The sequence below is a fragment of the Acanthisitta chloris genome, unplaced genomic scaffold (genome assembly GCF_000695815.1).
Source record: "Acanthisitta chloris isolate BGI_N310 unplaced genomic scaffold, ASM69581v1 scaffold23449, whole genome shotgun sequence".
Classification (NCBI taxonomy): Eukaryota; Metazoa; Chordata; class Aves; order Passeriformes; family Acanthisittidae; genus Acanthisitta; species Acanthisitta chloris.
Window position 1 is genome coordinate 1,030 of NW_008691156.1, and position 19,917 is coordinate 20,946.

At 41.0% G+C, this 19,917-nt stretch overlaps 1 protein-coding gene across 1 annotated transcript; it reads left to right on the forward strand.

Annotated features, from left to right (window-relative positions):
• Window positions 1–393: 393 nt before the first annotated feature.
• LOC103809314 (1-phosphatidylinositol 3-phosphate 5-kinase-like) lies at window positions 394–18,810 on the forward strand (the record flags this gene model as incomplete). Its single annotated transcript, XM_009082143.1, has 20 exons — window positions 394–565; window positions 1,868–2,046; window positions 2,512–2,625; window positions 3,924–4,032; window positions 4,145–4,299; window positions 4,836–4,926; window positions 5,965–6,025; window positions 6,784–6,924; window positions 7,076–7,196; window positions 8,331–8,426; window positions 9,164–9,247; window positions 9,722–9,813; window positions 10,464–10,628; window positions 11,300–11,359; window positions 11,778–11,954; window positions 12,677–12,780; window positions 13,036–13,164; window positions 14,479–14,740; window positions 16,550–16,624; window positions 18,166–18,810. Coding segments are annotated over 20 exons (2,503 nt in total), but the record flags the coding sequence as incomplete, so codon positions are not given.
• Window positions 18,811–19,917: the final 1,107 nt, after the last annotated feature.

The following is a 19,917-nucleotide window of genomic DNA, read 5'->3' on the forward strand; positions in this document are numbered from 1 at the left end:
TCAGAGAGGTTATATGGCACTGTTTTGTTCTCCTGTTCCTTCAGGAGCTGAAACATTGACACATCTTTGTCTTCAGTAGCATTTGCTTTGGTATATGGCCAAAGCGGTGTTTTAATTTGGTGCCAAGCACTTCCAGGTGGATTTTGTGGGTGATACAGAATATGTTGGTAGAAAGTGATTCATTTTAAGGTCATAGCAACCAGTATCCAGTCACTGCTTTTGGGACCTATAGAGCCATTGCTGGCAATGGAACTTCCCTACATGCTGCTTCTAAATGAGTACAATTCACTCTGCAGAAACAGCCTTCACTAAAGAATTAGGAAACTTTTTTTACAGTGGAGATAAATAGTACCATGATGCGATCATTCTCAAGTATTTGTTTCTCTCTGCAAGGCCTTCCTACCAATGCCCCAGTATGTTCTGTGAAACACCAATGGTGCACCACATCCGTCGCTTTGTTCATGGGCAAGGCTGTGTGCAGATTGTGCTAAAGGAGCTGGACTCCCCAGTGCCTGGGTACCAGCACACCATCCTTACTTACTCGTGGTGCAGACTCTGCAAACAGGTAAGGAGGTGGACTTAATCATTGCTATTCCAGTTTAGTATTCATGTTGTGACTGACCTTGTATGGAAGGGCAGCATTTTTGAGAAAGTGCTCATCCCTGAAGCTACGGTTAAACTGCCAGAAAACCTGTTACTGACACAAATGTTCTCATGTTATCTACCAAATTCCTCTTGTAGAATTGGGGCTGTTGAGGGTGAAACATCTTGTGTGAGGTAGTTATTAGAAAGTGTCAAAAATGGCTCTGAAAGGATAGATTTATGCAGGAAAAAATGGAGTTGCTCCCTTAGAGGTGAAGAGTATAGTCTCTTCCCTGCAGTGAATCAGCACAAGCATCAAAAGGATGTATTTATGGGGAAGGGCAGACACTGAGACCTACAGGTCTTGGTATCCTTTGATCTACCGTGGTCTGCACAGCTGCATTGCATCAACATGATGCCTAGACATCCTTTAGTATTGATTAGAAAGTAACATCTTCATTAGAGAAGTGCTAAATTGCTCTGAGAAAGCCCACAAGATAGTAAGATTATGTATTATCTGAAACTTGTTCTGTAATTTAGCTAAGAAAACATTACTAACTGGATACTCATCTCTAGCTAAACATTAAGAGCCATTAAAGAGACAAGAATAAAACTTAACGAAAAAAGATTCATGCAGTGCCTGAAATGCAGAACACCTCAATCACCCATGTGGATGAGTCAATTCACCTACTTATGCTGACTTAAACACGGGTGTTGGATTTAAAGATAGCTGGAAGAGGTTAATGTAATTGCTGATGGCAGGCCCTGCACTGCTGTATGCATACCTGCTCTGTAGCCTTCTATTTCTGTGTGCTCATGTAAACACTAATATATGTTTGTGGCTATTAAGTGTGTGTAAAGTGGTGTCTACTCTAAGCTTGCAAGCCCTGCTGAAGTTGAAATATACTGCAAAGCAAGACTGATGCATTTGTAGCTGAAGAATCACCAGGGAAAAAGTATATGATGTAACCACTGCTGCTGGCTGGGTTGCTGGAAATTGTCACTATGCAGAGAAATAGCCTTCCTGATATAAACTTCCATTGAGGATATGTTTGGACTCCCCCAGCTTAGCACCTGTCATCATCAACTAGCAGTTGTTGTAGATCAGATTTATTTTAACTATGTGTTAGCCTTAGCTTTGCATAAATGCTATCTTCGTTGGTTTAGTATGTTTCGGGGTCATGGGTACTTCTTGTATTAGAAATACTAGCTTGCCATCTAGATTGGCCCACCCTTAATCATGTTTGAAGGATGAAATTGAGACACTTGGCTTTCAATTTTTCAGGTGACACCAGTTGTTCCCCTTTCTAATGACTCTTGGTCTATGTCTTTCGCAAAATACCTTGAGCTGAGGTTCTATGGGTACCAATACAGTCGAAGGGCCAATGCAGAGCCTTGTGGTCATTCCATTCACCATGACTATCACCAGTATTTTTCCTATAATCAGATGGTGGCATCTTTCAGGTGAGTTCCACTGCTGGAAATTTCCTTCTCTCTCTAGTATTATATGAAGCATATGGCTCTAGTAAGGATTCATCAGTTCTGTCCTTTACTATGAGTACAACATGGGATAGCATAACTGCACTATAACCACAAGTGCAGGGCTGTGTGCTGGGTTGCAGAGGGCATCGTGGGTGCCATCACTGCCCAAGATGTGGTGGGCACTGTTCTAAGAATGGGTGGTTCCAGTTCCCGATACAGAAGGGAAATACTTTTCCTGTCTTAATTCCAAAAGCTTTCAGAATTCTGTTCTTGCAATATGATCTGTGGTTTTACATTTGCCTAGGAGTGTTATTGCTACTAAAAGTAACAAGCCCTGGACATGCTGACAGTGCCTCTTATTATATAAGGGCCTCAAACCTCAATATGGAGAAGATTTACTACTATGTGGTGTGAGTGTTGTTAATAGCTGTTGTATTGCCTTCTCAGCTACTCTCCAATCCGGCTGCTTGAAGTGTGTGTCCCACTCCCCAAGATCTACATCAAACGACAGGCTCCATTAAAAGTTACTATTTTGCAGGATCTCAAGGATTTCTCACAAAAGTAAGCTTTGTTTCTAATGTCATCCTTATTTTATTTGTCTTTTGTACTTTTATTAGCAGAACACACAACTTTTTCTAGTAAAGATGACATTAGCTAAGTATTCATTATTTGATAGAAGAGGAATTATTTCAAACATATATATGTATATCCTTCTAAGGGAGAGTGATATCAAAATCTTTATCACCTTTACCTGCTCTGTCTGTATTAATCTCTCACCTTTTCATCTGGTGGCAGTTCAGCTTAAACATAGCCAGTAAAAACTAAGATTCTTCTCCATGCCTGAATGTTGGACTGATATGAGTGATATAGCATGTTTCTGAATGATGATGCCAAGTAGCCACTGAAAGGTTGACCATCAGCTGATATCTGAAATGTCACCTTTTCTTATGAAATGCCTTCTCAAGCACAGCTAAAGTATTTTTAGTTCCTCCCTCTAATGCTAAAAATGAAACAGAGGAGGAGGTGGTCCTAGAAGCCCTAATCTGAAAACTGCAGGTAATACTTTATACCCTTACCCTAACATTTCTTTATAGAAAATCTGACCAATTTAAATTCTGTCTTCAGCTCAAAAAAACCTGCAGAGACATGGCTCAAATCTATTGTCCAAACAGAACTGTTTTCATTATATTGGTCACATGGCAGCTAAAATCTCTGGTGTATAAAAGTGACTGCCTTTGTTAGCTATTGAATATGATAACAGCAGGCAGACTGGTGCCTTCTTGTAGTCTAAGGTAAACTCCTATAAGCCTGGACACCTTGTAAATGTAGGAACAAAAAAGATAGAAGACAGGCCTGGTAAAAACAGTATTCAGTCCAGCCTGACTGCTGTTCTGCCTGGCCACAGCATTCCTATATGGCTGATGTCTCTGTGACCACCAGACTTCAAAACCTATGAAGCTTTGTTTAGGGCTCAAATAGATCATTACTTCTGAGCCCTGCTGGTGGGGGTGAAGCTTGCAGACCCTGATTCTTCCTAGTCACAGATCACAAAATGGTTCCCCTTTGTTAGTAATGTGTTTGTGACCTTTGTCTTGCTCTCTGACATTTTTCTCCACTGTTAAGAATAAGTTGTGGAGGAAAATGTCAGTGTGTGTAACATCTAGGTTTCTGCTATTACTAATGAAGTTTTCCAACTTGCCCTTGTAAATTCAGAGTGACAGCCTACTATGCAGGAAGGCTGTTGTGTATTGTCCATGGTATTCTTAAATGCTAACCTTAAACATGCTCAGACTTTTATTAAAGAATGTTGAAGCTGTTCCAAGTAGTCACAGCTTAACTCTTTGCATGCCTGTTGACAGGGTGTCACAAGTGTATCTTGCTGTTGATGATCGCCTTGCTTCTCTGAAAACGGACACTTTCAGCAAAACAAGAGAGGAGAAGATGGAAGACCTCTTTGCCCAAAAGGAGGTAATAGACTCTTTGCATATCAGCAGACCATAGGCTGTGAAGTGTGTGGAGGAGCCACTCAGATCTTGTGTCATCTTGGGTGAGAGAACACTGACAGGTTTTCTTTTGGCAGATGGAAGAAGGGGAGTTTCGGAACTGGACAGAGAAAATCCAAGCAAGGCTGCTTTCATCATCACTAGACACACCTCAACAATTGCAATCTGTTTTTGAGTCTCTGATAGCTAAAAAGCAAGGACTTTGTGAGATGCTACAAGCCTGGAATAATAGGTAAGAGGACACGTGTTGGAATCATGAGCAAGAATAATACAATGTTTGCTATAGGAGGGAAGAAGTTCTGCTGTACTTTTCCTATAGGGCAGTTGCTCTGTACAGCTTGTGCTGGTTAACTTTTACTGGTTAAGACCACAGAGCTGGTTGATTGGAACAGAAAATCATTTCAGGCAATATAATAAACATAATTATGTTGTAGAGCACAACTTTCATCTGGAGCAGAAAGTGTCATTTGAATAAAGGTAGAAGAGGTGGAAAGAGGGGAGCATAAGGGACCAGCTGATTGTGTGAAGTTATCAGAGGTGAAGAAAATGTGCCATCTTTGGCCATTTGAAACATCACTTTGATGCAGTAATCTGATTTTGCAGTCAAGGCATGCTTGGCTGTATTCTAGTGAGGAGAAACTTCATAACTTGTGTCTTTCAGAGATAATACCAATAACCTATCTTTTGATTAATTTTTCTTCGGTGGTATGTTTTATGTGGTTGTGTTGTTGTTTTTGTTTTATTATGACTGTTTTTTTAAAATTTAAGATTGCAGGATCTGTTTCAACAAGAGAAAGGGAGAAAACGTCCATCAGTACCACCCAGTCCTGGGAGACTGAGACAAGGTGAAGAAAGCAAGGTATGAGTAGCAGGCTAGAAGCTGCTTTAAGCATTGTTTTTTCCTGGGGCAATACAATAATCTTAAGACTGGCTTCAGTTCACTTTAATAATTAGGAAACTGGTTTTACTGCATCCTGTAGTTTTCAGCTGGAAAAGCATAAATTGCATGTTAGTATGCGTATCTTTACCTAAAGGTGTGAACTAAGAGTCATATTGTATGGAAAAAGACTAAATATGAATAGGAGTGGATGATTTTCTGTGATGTTTATGTTGTGTTGATATAAACACTACCAGCAGAGAGCTGCAGTCATTGTCAAGTGTATGCCTAGATAGGGAGGGATTGGGTCACCTCATTTGATCCTAGGTTGTGGCCCATCAGGTGTATCCCTTGTGAAAAAATACTGAGAAAGGCAGAGCAAAGGACATGGGAAAGACTGATAATGAATTTTCAGGATGATCCCTGTTTTGCAATGTATCCTGTGGGAACTGACTGAGGGGGTGTATACACGATTTTGGACTGCTGCCTCAAGAGCTCTGTCCAAGACTACACTTGCCAGCATGCTGAGCATTCACCCTTTGAGGAGCTGGTATTCTGAGGAGAATATCCAGGCTGCAAGGCAATGTAACATGAGCATCATACAGAGAGGCTGAACTCCCAATAGTTCAAACATTAGCAAGGTGCACTAAGAAACTCCATGCGACCCTAGGTTTGTTCAGCTGCATGCATACTGGTCCTTTCCACTTAACACATATTTGTTAGGTGCTAAAACACACGGAACCTTGATTTAGTAGCTAGTAGGTTCATACAGAGGGAGAGTGTAGTGTTTAAAGCAGCATACACAGATGATAACAGTCATAAGCATCTTGTGAACCTGGGTTGCTGTTGCCTTGTCCTTTTTCCTGTGGTCACAGATACAGTGACAAAGAAGAGGCTGAGAAGTGGGTGGGAGTGCTCTGTTGTGGTACATCTGCTTTTGCAAGTGTTCCACAGAGGAGGAAGGAATACAGCTGTGTAAAGAGCTTGGCATCAAAACTGGTATTTTGTTATTGTGCCTAGATCAGTAGCATGGACGCTTCCCCACGCAATGCTTCTCCAGCACTGCAGAATGGAGAGAAAGGTCTGTTACTTTTTTTTCATAAGCTATGGAAAGAAGCTTTCTGTAACCCTTTCCCTGACATGGGAGCTTTTGTCAAATTTGATAATTCAGAGAAACAGCAAATCCCCATTCTGTCAGATTTACTCTTTCTTATAGTAAGATAGAAATTGGCCATCTGCTTTTGAAGCTGAATTACTAATGATACTAAGTTGATCAAACTTTGAACTCTAAAAGCTTTCAGAGGCTTTCCAAATACCTGAATAACCACATGTAACTTGGGAAATGCCTCTCACCTCTTCTGTGAACTGGTTGTGGGTGCTGAGACATCTTACCTGTGAAGGCATACTGGGAGTTTGTGGGAACTGTAGGTAGTGGGTATAAGTGTGTGTGTCTTCTGGAGGTTATGTGTTACATTGATCAGCTTGCCCAGTCCTCTTTCAGAGGCTTTCCAAATACCTGAATAACCACATGTAACTTGGGAAATGCCTCTCACCTCTTCTGTGAACTGGTTGTGGGTGCTGAGACATCTTACCTGTGAAGGCATACTGGGAGTTTGTGGGAACTGTAGGTAGTGGGTATAAGTGTGTGTGTCTTCTGGAGGTTATGTGTTACATTGATCAGCTTGCCCAGTCCTTTGGTCTGCATGGCCTTACCTGTTTTCTGAGTAAAAACTTCTTAAAAGTAGATACTGGTGGAGCTTGGCCTGGGAGCAAGCAATGTCACTTCTGACAGCTGTGTAAAATCCTTTCTTCTGTCCTTAACTGTCCTTGTACTCTCAGAGGATCGTTTCCTGACTACGTTATCGAGTCAGAGCTCCACAGGCTCCACCCATCTGCAGCTGCCCACACCTCCAGAGGTATCAGAACATATGACTGGTGCCAGCACACTCTCTGAACAGGATACAACAAGCAGCTCAGAAGGTATAGTTCAGTTGTGTTCTTGTATTCTTTCTCTGTAGCAAGTGTACAAGATCCATTTGGGAAACGGCTGATCTGGTAACTCTGGTCTGCAACCTTTGGTCTGCAGCTTAAGGTTTGATATTGTGATACAGACTTAACTTTTCTGTTCCAGATGTATTTGATGGACACTTGCTGGGATCTACAGACAGCCAAGTGAAGGAGAAGTCTACTATGAAAGCTATTTTGGCTAATTTTTTGCCTGGAAACAACTATAACCCCATTCCATTTCCCTTGTAAGTACTGCATTGTATATACAATGTACAAAATTAGCAGCCTGGTCAAATTGCAGACAGGGCTGTGCATGCTTCCTTTGCTTGGTATATAATTGAAGTAATTAGGTGAGTTTGCTCCTGAATAAGCTATAGAATTTTGTCAAGGTAGGAAGTTTTCTGTGTCCCTTCTAGGTGTTAGTAGGTTGCTCACCTTTCTTATTAATGATCCACCCTTGTGTAAACACATTAGCAGTTTTTTCCTTGTCCTAGCAGACATGCCTCCTTAGAACTCTTGTGGAAGACAAAGGGGTGGGGGAAAGAGGGAGAAAGGTGCTTTCTAACTTCACTGCTGAAGGGAGGGAGTGGAAATGTCCTTCCTTAGCAAAGACTTACTAAAGCTACATGCCTGCTTCTTGTTTTTGCTTCCAGACCTCTTCCAAGGGTTGGACTCAAATTGGCATTGTTTGGGTGTAGGTCAGATTCAATGGCTACTGCATGTGCCCTCAAGTCCCCTTCTCATGTGAAGATGGGCAGGCTGGAAAGTCTTGCAGCTACTTGGTCTGCGTGCTTTGTAGTGTTTCTCTTTTGACATGAGCCTAACGTTTGGCAGCTTGAGTTTAACTTCTGAATCCCACCCCCAGGGTAGAAGCGGAGGCCTTGGGCTAATGAGGTAAAAGCTAAATGACTGGACCCTACAGATAAGTCAGAGAAAATCTTACAGGAACCCAGGAGGCTTTGGGGAACTTTCTGTGCTAAACTGCTTGTTCAGAAAAGAGTCCAGGTTAGTCCCCTAATTTCACTCTGCAGGCTATGCTGCAGAACAGTCAAACCAAACTCAGGCAGGTTTTGGTGCCATTAGAAACAGTGGCTGCTAAACAGAAATAGACTCTTATTCTAACTTGGAGCTGGTCTTCGGATATAAGCAGCTTGCTTGAAATGCTGATTGCCTAACACTCTACCATTTAGAATTAACCACATAGTTATGAATGTGTCTATTGGGAGAAGCTTATCTGGGGGGCTTTGGTTCTATGCTGAGACTTGCAGCTTGTGCCTGGGAGTGCAGTGATGAGATCTGGGTTTTGACCAAAACTTAACCTTTCCTTTCCACAAATTTTTACAGTCTACTAACAGCCTCCCTATGTCATTTTCATTTAGTGAGCCGGATAAGCACTACCTAATGTATGAGCATGAACGTGTACCTATTGCAGTCTGTGAGAAAGAACCAAGCTCCATCATAGCTTTTGCTCTCAGGTACTGGTGTGATTTTGCTGTTCATCTGACACACTTTGTACTTTTGCAGCTTTTCTGTTTGAGGAATATTTAAATCCTAATAGTAGGAAACAACCATGGCAGAATTTCTTCATTCAGCTGTGTTGAGAGTATCTACCAGGGCTGAAGTAGTCTCCTTTTACTACTGAGATATGAAAAGTAGATTTTCCAACCTGACAGCTGGATTTGGGACTTTTTTAGTTGAACTCTAGCATGCAAAAATTAAGTAGTTGTGTAGTGTGCCTTGTAATTAGATATTATTAGAGTAAGAAGTGCAACTAAAATTTACTCAGCCTCTCCAGCCTGGAGGAAGTGCAGCTGGGTTAGGGAACAACAGTTAGGCAAAGGACAGACTGCAGTATCAATACTACCTTTGGTCATAGCAGCTCTTTCTACTATTCAGCTCTCCAAAGCAGCTGCTTCAGTAAACCTTGGGGTTTCCATGTCTCAAGGCAGCAGATTTTTGAAGAAATGCATTCTTAAATTGTTGGAGAGGAAGAAACAAGGGGAGATTTTTCCTGCAGCATTATCTAGAGCAGCTTCCTGTTCTAGGGAAACTAAGTTCTAATTATAAGTAAAAAATGAAGCAGAAGTTTTTCTACTGTGATGTTTTGTTTACTGTGGTTGTCTCTGAGCTGAATCTTTGGGTTGGTGTTACAGAGTCTCCCAGAGAATAATTAACTCTTCATTTGTTTTCTTTAATATCCTTTTTCTTTCAGTTGCAAGGAGTACAGAAATGCCCTGGATGAGTTGTCCAAAGCATCTCTGAAGAGCAGTTCTGAAGAAGGGCTACAAGCGAACAGGTGACATGCAGGAACTACAGTCCATAGAGCAAAGGCACAGTGATTGTAGTGAATAAGCCAAAACTCAGATAGGGAAGAACCTTCAAAATATGCCCGTGTTAAGATCTCTGCATTCTGGTGGAATTTGACACATTCCATGTATCCAACTGATACTTGCAGTATCTTAGTTTCCATTTCATGTTAGGGACTGTGCTGACTCCATCACCTAATCCCTTGACTATGTGCATGGTAGGATTACTGGGCCTGCTTACCTTTCCTCTGGTGATGGATAGAACTGTTGCTATGGACCCAAGAGGATTTTTTTCGGGAAGGTGGAGGAGAACAACTTTGGAGAGTCCCACACCATTGTCTTCTTCCCATAGTAGTACTTAGAGTTAGGCATAGCGGAGAAATCAATGTCCAGGCATACAGCAGTAGTGTCTCGGGTGGCAGTGCTTTCTGGGTTCATGACTTCTTTTCTCTTGCTCCATTCAGCATGCCAGACAGCAAGCCAAAGAGCAGTAGCCCTGTCCGTCTGCCTGAGGCTAACATGGGTCCTTCAAATCGCGGTGCAGAACCAGAACAGCGTAAGACCATTTTGCCAAAATCATATACATGATGCTAATCTTGGCTCAGATTTGAGTCCACTTAACCTGGGTTCTAGCTCTTGTGAAAGTTAAGTTAGAAAAACCAAAATGCGTTCTGAGTTGAAATTGTGACTAGTCTTAGAGTTGACTTATGTAAAACATGAGAGGAGTTGGGGCTGTGTGGGGTTTTGGGTGTTTTTTTGGAGTCTGTGGCTTTCATTCATCTTTACAAGATCAGACTGTCATTTCCTGATTTTAGTATGTTATGACATAGTGGACCTTGGGTTGTTCTTGAATCTAGGCTAGTCAGTGGGGTATGATGCTCATAATACGTTTTGACTGTTTTGGGCATTGCAGTCCAAAAGATGGCAATTAAGGTACTTTGAAATGGAGACAAGAGGTTCTTACTATGTTAAAGATGCTCATGCATGGTCTGTTTTCAAATGACTCAGCATTCCAGAATGCTACTCAGAATGCTGCATCAGCTAACCTTGTGGACCTTAGTTGCTTGAAGAACAGCAAATGAGTTAGTTGAATGGCATAATTCTTCCAGTTAGAACAATGAATGGGGAATGTTCATATGAGTCATGCTTTAATTAAACTGCTTGTGGAAGTGCCAACAGCAATTTCTTTATTATTTTTCACTGTAGCAAAGAAACCATCTGGTGTTTTGTCTTTCTTCCGTGGCACGGGAGGGAAGAGCCCGGACCTGTCTTCCCAGAAGAAGGAGACCTTACGTGGTGCTGACAGTGCTTACTACCAGGTTGGACAGATGGGCAAAGAGGGAGCAGAAAACCAAGGAGCAGAGACTCAAGGTACAAGACTGTTGAGTCCATCTTCTCTCTTGGACTGTAACTTCTCCCAAACCTCATTCATGCTTGTGAGGCCCAGAATGCACTCCTGCTCATACTTTGCCAAGAGTCCTAGATTACTCAACATGCTTTGAAAATGAATCATTTGAACATCAAATATGGGTTTCTCCCAGAGACATAGCTTTGCTTTGTGATAAAGGCATCAGGGTCTTTCAAACCCTGGTAACTAAAGGGACATCAAGTAATCTGGACTTGAATGCCTTTGAATTGAGATGGTTCTAGTTAAGCAGCCTAGACTCTCTTCCTCCTTTGCTGTTTAACTTTCATTGTTTCAGCTCATGGAAAATGAATGTAGAGAAAGAGGAAGCTTGGACTTGTGTTCCATAAACTTCTAGTGGAAGGTGTCCCTGCTCATGGCAGGGGTTGGAACTGTATGATCTTTAAGGTCTCTTCCAACCCAAACCATTCTGTGATTCTGTGAAACAGCAGTGCCCTTCCAGCATATGTATTATATCATACCATTATAGCTGTATTACTAATTCCCTATGTATAGTTCAGTCTGTATTATTGAAAAAAAAATTTCCTGTGGTGTGAGTTTACAAGTAGTACCTTACATGGCTTTCTTGGCATTAATAATGCACAGCCCTGACAGAATGGTCCCTTTATGCCTTCAGATGATGGAGATGGAGGAGATGGACAGAAGAAACAGCTGGTGAATCCCCATGTTGAACTCCGTGAGTAGTTGTAAATATTAACTTAGAATTAGCTGACAAGCTCCTTGTGCAAGTGTAATGGAAATCTTCTTGAAGTTAATTATTTTTAATTTGTATTTGGCACAAAGGAAAATCAAAGCAAGAAAAGAACATTTTTACTTACTGTAATCAATCTCTCCTTTGTAAAAATACCCCATTTTTTTAATTGATCTTTTGTTTGAACAGTCCTATGGCATACATTGTGAGCTAACCCAAAGGGGGCTGACTTTCCTGTAAGTTTTTCAGTTAAATCCCATTGGTTGAAACTTCTGAATTACAATAAGCATGAGAAGGGGATGCTTAGCACAATAATATTCTTCAAGACATTAGTGGAATCTCACTGTTATCTAAAGTAATGAATGAGTACTGAATGCCCTTAGTGAGGAAGACTGCTTTGCAGAGTTTTCAGATGCAAATGCCAAGTTCTACTGCCGGATTTATTATGCTGGAGAGTTTCACAAGATGCGTGAAGTGATCCTGGGAAGCAGTGAAGAGGACTTCATCCGATCCCTCTCTCACTCTATGCCCTGGCAGGCACGAGGGGGCAAATCTGGGGCTGCATTCTATGTGACTGAGGGTAAATACAGCTGCTTCTCCCTTTGTAATTAGAGGGTATTATTTGGGGTTGGTAGTGGTTAGTGCATCATTTAATCCCTGACTGCCTCTACCCAAAGGACTGGTGAGTGAAGTGGCCAATCAGAAGGGAAGGTTAAGTGGATTGTTCTGGGGTCTTCAATATCAAATTATTTGTCTCTTTGTACGTGCAGGAAAACAAAATGCAATTCTGTTTTTCAGCAGTAGCAACTAGGAAGGCCAGGTGAGCAGAAGGGTTATACTCTTAGGCAGGCTTCAGAAAACAAAAACTTGAGTATAAATCAAGGAAAACTGGTTACTAAAGACACAGTGTATCTTACAATCTCACATGCTGCAGTTAATTGATTATTTTTTTTCAAACTATGGCTGTTTCTAGGCCCCTACTTAAAACAAGTATTGAATGGAAGTGTCTGTAGGCTGTTTCTGTTACCTATATAGAAAGCCCATATAGCTGGGGTAGATCTAATGTAGGCAGTTTCTTCTCACTGATTTAATAGAAGGCCAAAATCCATAGAGGCTGAAATTCAGAATATATGAAGTAAAAACAATCTAGAAATGAGCTTTGGGTAAGGATTTAAGAGCATTGTAGTACTTTAATTTTTCCAGCCATTTTGGCTGTGTGACAGTCCTAAAGAAATTGTAATACATTACTTACTGATGTATTATTATGTAACTCTCTGTTGCCTGTGTCTGATATTAAAACAGATGATAGATTCATCTTGAAGCAAATGCCTCGTCTGGAAGTCCAGTCATTCCTCGATTTTGCTCCACACTACTTCACTTACATCACTAATGCAGTTCAGCACAAGGTATTGAAAAACGTGCCTTTTATTTTAGGCAGTATTCTCTATTTTACAGACTAGTATCAGTTTCTATTAACCCTTTCATTTAAATAAAAGAAAATATTGGAGGGTATGAGTTGTACTAATAACATGTTTTTAAGATGTAAAGTGGAAATTTTGCTAGGGCTTCTAAGTTATAATACACAGTCAGAGACAATAGCAGTGCCTCTAGTGCTGATTGCCTCTACATGGGGATCTTAACCTATGTGTTCTCTTCATCAGAAGCCCACAGCACTGGCCAAAATCCTTGGAGTGTATCGAATTGGTTACAAGAACTCTCAAAACAACACTGAAAAGAAACTGGATCTGCTTGTCATGGAAAACCTTTTCTATGGCAGGAAAATGGCTCAGGTAAGAACTAAGTGTTCTGTTCCCTGGCAGTGCAGTTGTGCCTGGGAGCAGGAGCAGGGTCACCAGCAGCCATAGAGGTAACTTTGCATGTGCTGTCTCTGTCTAGCACTGCTCAAAGATGACAGTTCGTGCCTGTTTCCTTGTTAGGTGATCCTCAGTAACGTGATGCCTGTAGTGGCTAGTTCAGATAGCTGTAGTGCAGGGTTCAGGTTTTAGAAATCTTGTTTGTCAGTGTATCTCTAGTGTCTGGGAGAAAGCATCACCAACCTAATTAGGAAAATGTCAAACCTTTTTGCAAAGAAGAACTGACTAATTTGTTTAGATTGAGAGCTTACTCATAGAGATGGTGAGTTACTGTGTAGTGGGGGGAACTAATGTTTTCAACCCACTGTTCTTTCTCAGAACCACTTCATGTATGGGACAAGGTTTTGAGTTCAGCCTTGCTCTTTGTCAAGGAAAAGCAGTCTTTATCAGGCAGTAGAATGAAGACCTTAAAATGACTAGGGGGAAATTCTCTTCAAAAACAGATTTGATGCTGAGAAGGAAGTTCAAGAAAATGTCATTTCTAAAACTAGATGGTATCAGTTATTTCCACCTTACCTCCCAGTGCCTGACCTTGAACAGGTGATGTGTGTTGGGAGGAAGTGAACTGAGGGAATTCTAGATAAATGTAAAGGATGTTGTGTGTTATCTTTTTGTTTGCCTATATTTGAAATCATTGTGGGAGGTCAGGCACTGGATAACAGAAACCCTAACAGACTATGGACTCTGTTCCTGAAGTTAGTTAAATTTTGACTGGACGGAGCTTAAACAACCTTTTCCAACAGGGCCTGCTTCAAGCAGGACTTTGGACTCAAGACTTTCAGAGATCCTTTCCAATCTAATGATGGTCTGTCTCTTGCCTTGCCAGTGTTAGCAGATGACAAATGGTGCTTCATGCATGACCCACCCCCCTCTTCAGTGGCTTTATTTTTGTCAGCATTTGACTCCGTAGAAGATAGCTGTAAAACTGAGGTTACCTAAACAATATAAAAAAATAGGCACATCTTTTTCCTCTTAAATTGGGCTAAATATTAATGAAATAACTTGCCTAAAACTTGTGAATTCAGGTGGCAGAACTTTCACCTGGGCTTACACTCTACTCTCCACTCAGGAAACTAATTGTTGCACTACAAAAATACTTTGTTAACTGTCTTCCTTCTGCAGAGAAGGAAACAGTTGCCCTGCTGTGCTGCCTTCTCAAGCAGTTAGGTATGTTGATGTCTTTAACCCCACAGACAAAGGGAACAAAGCAGTGCTGTTCTCCATTTGTAGGTTTTTGACCTGAAGGGCTCCCTCCGGAATAGAAATGTCAAAACAGACACAGGCAAGGAAACTTGTGATGTAGTTCTGCTGGATGAAAACCTTCTGAAGATGGTCCGGGACAATCCTCTGTACATACGTTCCCATTGCAAAGCTGTGCTGAGAGCTTCCATACACAGTGATTCCCAGTTCCTCTCCAGCCATCTCATCATCGACTATTCCCTGCTGGTGGGTCGTGATGATACCAACAATGAGCTGGTGGTTGGGATCATTGGTAGGTTATCTTCTCTACTTCCTTGCTTTCAGGTGGTGAAGCTTCTGGTTTAGCTGAAACTTTTGGCTTCTTCTGGTTTAGCTGTTTATAGTACTCTTAAAACTGTACTACCACCAGAGAGATGTGTGTCAAGAAATCTTGTCTTTGGTGGAATACCACCCTCACCTATTCAAAGTGGAGGCAGGAAGTCTTCTCTCCAAGTCTTGTATAGCGCTTATGTTAACATTTGCATTGCTAAGAGTATATGCAGGAGGCCTCACAGGTAGTGAGAGACACTTGAAGTTGGCGTTTAACCTACACTTTGACTCCAGTTTGAAGCAGGGAAGCTTATTTGTATGCTTTTATAAATTTAATCTTTTAAACTTAAGTTTAGTCATGTTTACATCATCTTTTAAATTTTAACTTGTGTTGAGGAGATTTAAGGAGAAATGGTATTGGTAGAATTGGAAGAGGGAAGTTAAACATTAGATCTAGTTTTGTAGAATCTTGAGTGTTTGGGCAAATGGGATGAGACTCTGCTCCTTCTGTAAATGTGGCTTTTTGTTGTCATATGTTGTCTTACATGATTAAATATTATATTTTATATGATGTTTAAAGATAACAGTCCCTTCACTGTTTAACACAAATATCTGAAGGAACTTGTTGAACACAAATATCTTCAAGAATAGAAACATGTCTGCTGTGTCTGTCAGGGAATCCCAATGATAACCCGAGAACTTACAAAGTACTCAGACTAAATTAGCATTGGACTGGAACTGAAAAACATTAGCTTGGACTGTGTTTGAATCTGAGGTCAGTATCTCTATCTATTTTAGATGCTAATTTGATACAGGAAACAATTAAGTTAGGTCTGTGAAAGTCTTTAAAAACTTTATTTTTAGGCCCTGTTGCATGAAACTCTGGGTCTTGAGGCATGAAGTGACTAGTTAGTGCACATACTGATATCAGTTCCAAAACATTTCTAAGGAGTATTTTCACAGAGTATTCAGATAAATGGATAAGTCTTAAGATTGTCAAATCTGGCTATGTTTTGTGTAAAGCACAGCTGAGATAAAATGTGAGTACTTAGGCTGTCCTTTTGTAAACCTAGAAACAGTAAATTCAAAATTGTATATTTACAGTTGTAGTCAAATGTTAGCAGATAATGATATCCAGTAATGTAAACCTGATCTTACTGTAGCTTCAGCTTTGCAGACCAAAATGTTCCTGTGCTTGTGATGACTGATCATACTTTCTCTGAAAGGGGCATGGAAGCAATTCTGAAGTCCTCTTCTTGCAGCCTCCACTTCCAATCAGGGTCACTGATGGTTTTCCAGGCCTCCCTGTCATGAAGTAGAAAGCATTTAATTTGTTATCAAACCTGTTATAGGTGGCTGAAGTGATGAGAAATACTGGCTTAAATGGAGAGGTATCCAAGTCTTGATGCTGCTAGCTGTTGCAGTAAAGTGGTGGGAGCAGTTAGGGCAAAGTGAGGCTTCTGGGATGAGGAGGAGCTATGTGACTCTTGAAAATGAGCCCTGGACAGTCTAACACGGATAAAGACACACATATGCCTGGGCAGTCTGCTTTTGTAGAGACACAGGAGTTGATTGTGATCGTGCTGGTCTTTTGAGATACTGTATTCACCCTACCCAAATATAATCATTATAGAAAGTGAGGCAACTGGTAGGGAAAACACTGAAGCTCTGACTGCAGAAGCCTACTGCTTTCTTGCCCTTTTTGAGGGGAAATAGATACATTTTAGAACAGTGTTACTTGGGTTGTAGCAGATATAACATGCTTGTGCGTGGATTATTTTTATTTCAACAGACTATATTCGCACTTTTACGTGGGACAAAAAGCTTGAAATGGTAGTAAAGTCAACTGGCATACTGGGAGGACAAGGTAAGTCCAGAATGAAAGAAAAACTTTTGATTGTGTTTCCTTGTTACCTGGAAGCTTTCAATAACTATGCTAATAAAGCCACAGTTTCCCAATAATGCAAATGTATTGCACTAGAGTAAGTTGTCCAGAACAGGAGAAGCAATCTTAGAATACCAAGTTGGAAGGGACCTCAAGGATCATTTGGTCCAACCTTTCTTGGCAAAAGCACAGTCTAGACAAGATGGCTCAGCACCTTGTGCAGCTGAATCTTGAAAGTGTCAAATGCTGGGGAATCCACCACTTCCCTGGGGAGATTATTCCAATGGCTGATTGTTCTCATTGTGAAAACTGTTACTCTTGTGTCTAATTGGAATCTCCCTAGGAATGACTTGTACCCATTAGCTCTCATCTTTTCCATGTGGCTCCATGTAAAAAGGAAGTCTCCATCTTCTTTGTAGACACCCTAAAACACTGAAACATAGTGCTAATGTCTCCCGTAAGCCTTCTTTTTCCTTGTGCTTGTCCTTGTTGAACTTCATAAGGTTCTTGTTAGCCCATTCTTCCAGCCTATGCAGATGTTCCTGTAGGGTGGCTCTCCCTTCCACAATGTCCACAACCCCACTCAGTTTGGTATCATTGGCAAACTCTGTCAGGGTATACTTCATCCCATCTTCCAGATCAGTTGTGAAGATATTAAATGGCATTGGGCCCAATATCTATAGGGATCCCCTAGGGATCTCTAGGGGATCCCACTGGTGACAGGTCACCAGTTTATAAAGGAGCTATTTACTACCCTCTGTGTGCAGCCTGTCAGACTGATGGGCCTGTAAGTTCCTGGGTCCTCCTTTAAGCCCCTCTCAATGGTCATTCTTCCACTTTTCCATCTCTGGTACACAAATGAAAAGTTTCAGAAAAATTGGTACAGTGATCTGCCTCCATGAGTGACCCTTTAAGTATTACAATTCCAGGGATTGGGGTAAAGGTCACCTACTTATGAGATTTTTCTTTTTTAATTTCTTAGTTACCAACTAGTCACATGCAAACTTAGTCATCCATACAGATATACTAGCAAAAACCCTTGTTGCCTGGTTTCAGAAAATCAGATACACTCTGGGCTGTTAGTGTGGAGGAATCCTTACCAAATAATTGACTACTGCCCATATTTTGAGAAGCTGAGGAAATTCCCTTTCTGGAAGTGAGTTGAGTACTTTTTGTGTAGCATTGCCTGGTGTTGGCCACATGTTAGGTGTCTGAAGAAGAGTGAAATCCATAGAGTGAAATTCTTCATGGGAGAAATTTGCATCTCTGCTGGAAAACCTCAAAGACCTGTAAACAGGAGAAAAGAAAAAGAAGCAAATGGATCAGGGCTGATGTAAAAATCCTAGATGGTTCCTCCAAATTCAGGTATCTCAATTCAGTGTCAGAGGTCCAGACCTTCATCTGTCTTCTCACAATATGCCTTCATGGTTATCCTGTGTGGTGGTGTAATCTCAGCTGACATATGTCTGTATGCAGTATACTCTTTAGCCCATTTCTAACTGCTTTTGACTCTTGCATTTCAGGTAAGATGCCCACTGTGGTCTCTCCAGAACTGTACCGGACCAGGTTTTGTGAAGCTATGGACAAGTATTTCCTAATGGTGCCAGACCATTGGACAGGACTGGGCCTGAACTGCTAAGCTAAAGCCCATATTGGGAAAGCACAGGAGGACAATGACCTCATAAGCCACTCTCTTCCAGCAGTCTGTCCAGCAATATACAAGAGGATTGCAGTTCCATGTCTGCACTAACTACGTGTGTCATGTTGTGAGGTGTGAAATCTGCTTGTTGCACTTTAACCCTCTCTTGGAGGATGATAAGCAAACCTGCCTCACTAAGGATATAAGCTGAACAGCATTGGTTAAAAGACATCCCTTCTGTCAGTGGGGAAGGTGATGCTATCTCCTTGTAAGAGTACTGAAGAAGATACTGTCCAGGTCATGATGGTGTAGAAGTACAAGATCTCTCTAAGTCTTGCACTGCCAAAATAGTGTTGAATATGTGCAGCTCATGTTTCTGTAGTGGATGTGTGGTACTGCAAATGTGAAATAAACCCCCTGTGCATCAGTGGGTGAGAGAAAAATGAAGTTAATTCATGAGTTCTACTATTGTTGCAGTGGTCTGTAGTTGAACTGTTCAGGATCCATTAATAACTTGTCCTGCTTATGCTCCATAGTTTCAATTTTTTCCTGGATTCCGTAAACAGTATTTTTTTAAGACAACTCCACATCTGTAATACCATATGACTCCATCTTTTACATTATATTGCTGCAATACAACTTTGTCTTTATCTGTCATAACTTCATTTTAGCTGAATCCCATAAATATGGCATCAGCAGACTGCAAAACCCAAAACATATCCTTCAGTCCTAAACAGTACTTTGGTCTGAATGTTGCTCAAATCCCTGAAAACACGTAACTAAAAAATACACCCTTTAATTTAACAAGACTTGATTAATGATAGTAATGTAGCAGATTAACTCTCCTTCCTTGCTAGACAAAGTGATAATTTTCTCCGTAATGACACCATCATTCCTGGCAGATCACTTCAAATCCATTTCAGTTCCCTGGGACTTTCAAACAATGCATTTACCTCATGGTGAAACTTTGCTGGAAGAATGTTTTTCTTGCATTCATGACTTTTTTTTTTTCACTGAGATGAATGTAGTTGTCATTTTCTGTATAAAGAAAAAGCTGAACTAACAGGTATCTTGTGTGATGGATAAGATGTGCAGAGATCTGTGAATCTCTGTTATGACAATAAGCACTTCTTCCCATTTTTATTACTTTTTACCTCGTTTTATAGCTGAAAAGTTTACTTCTTACTTTCATTATAATATAGGCCAGTAAATAAGAGGGTGTTTTGAGTTTGAAAGGCAAGAATACTGTCCTTTGACTTCCAATCTATGATGGAAGGACTTCAAATGAGCATGGAATCTGGGATGGTGTAACTCTTTGTGATGACTTGCTCATTCTAACCAATTGCCTGATAATGCTGCCTTCGATGTAACTGTGGATTGAAACATGCATTTTGTTCACTCCTCTTGTGTTCAGCATTTTCTTCTGCAGCAGATTGTGGTGGTTTTGTTCAGAAGTGACAGCTGGGCAACACTGAGAAAGGAAAAGGCCAGCAGTGAGAATTGAACTGTTAGCTCCAATACCAGCTCATGTCTGAGCTGCCAGGAGGAAACAATCATTTGTGCTGGAAGAAGTCTTCACTACTCCATTGCAAAACCTTACTAGAGGATGAGCAAAGATGCTGACCTTTAAGCAGCA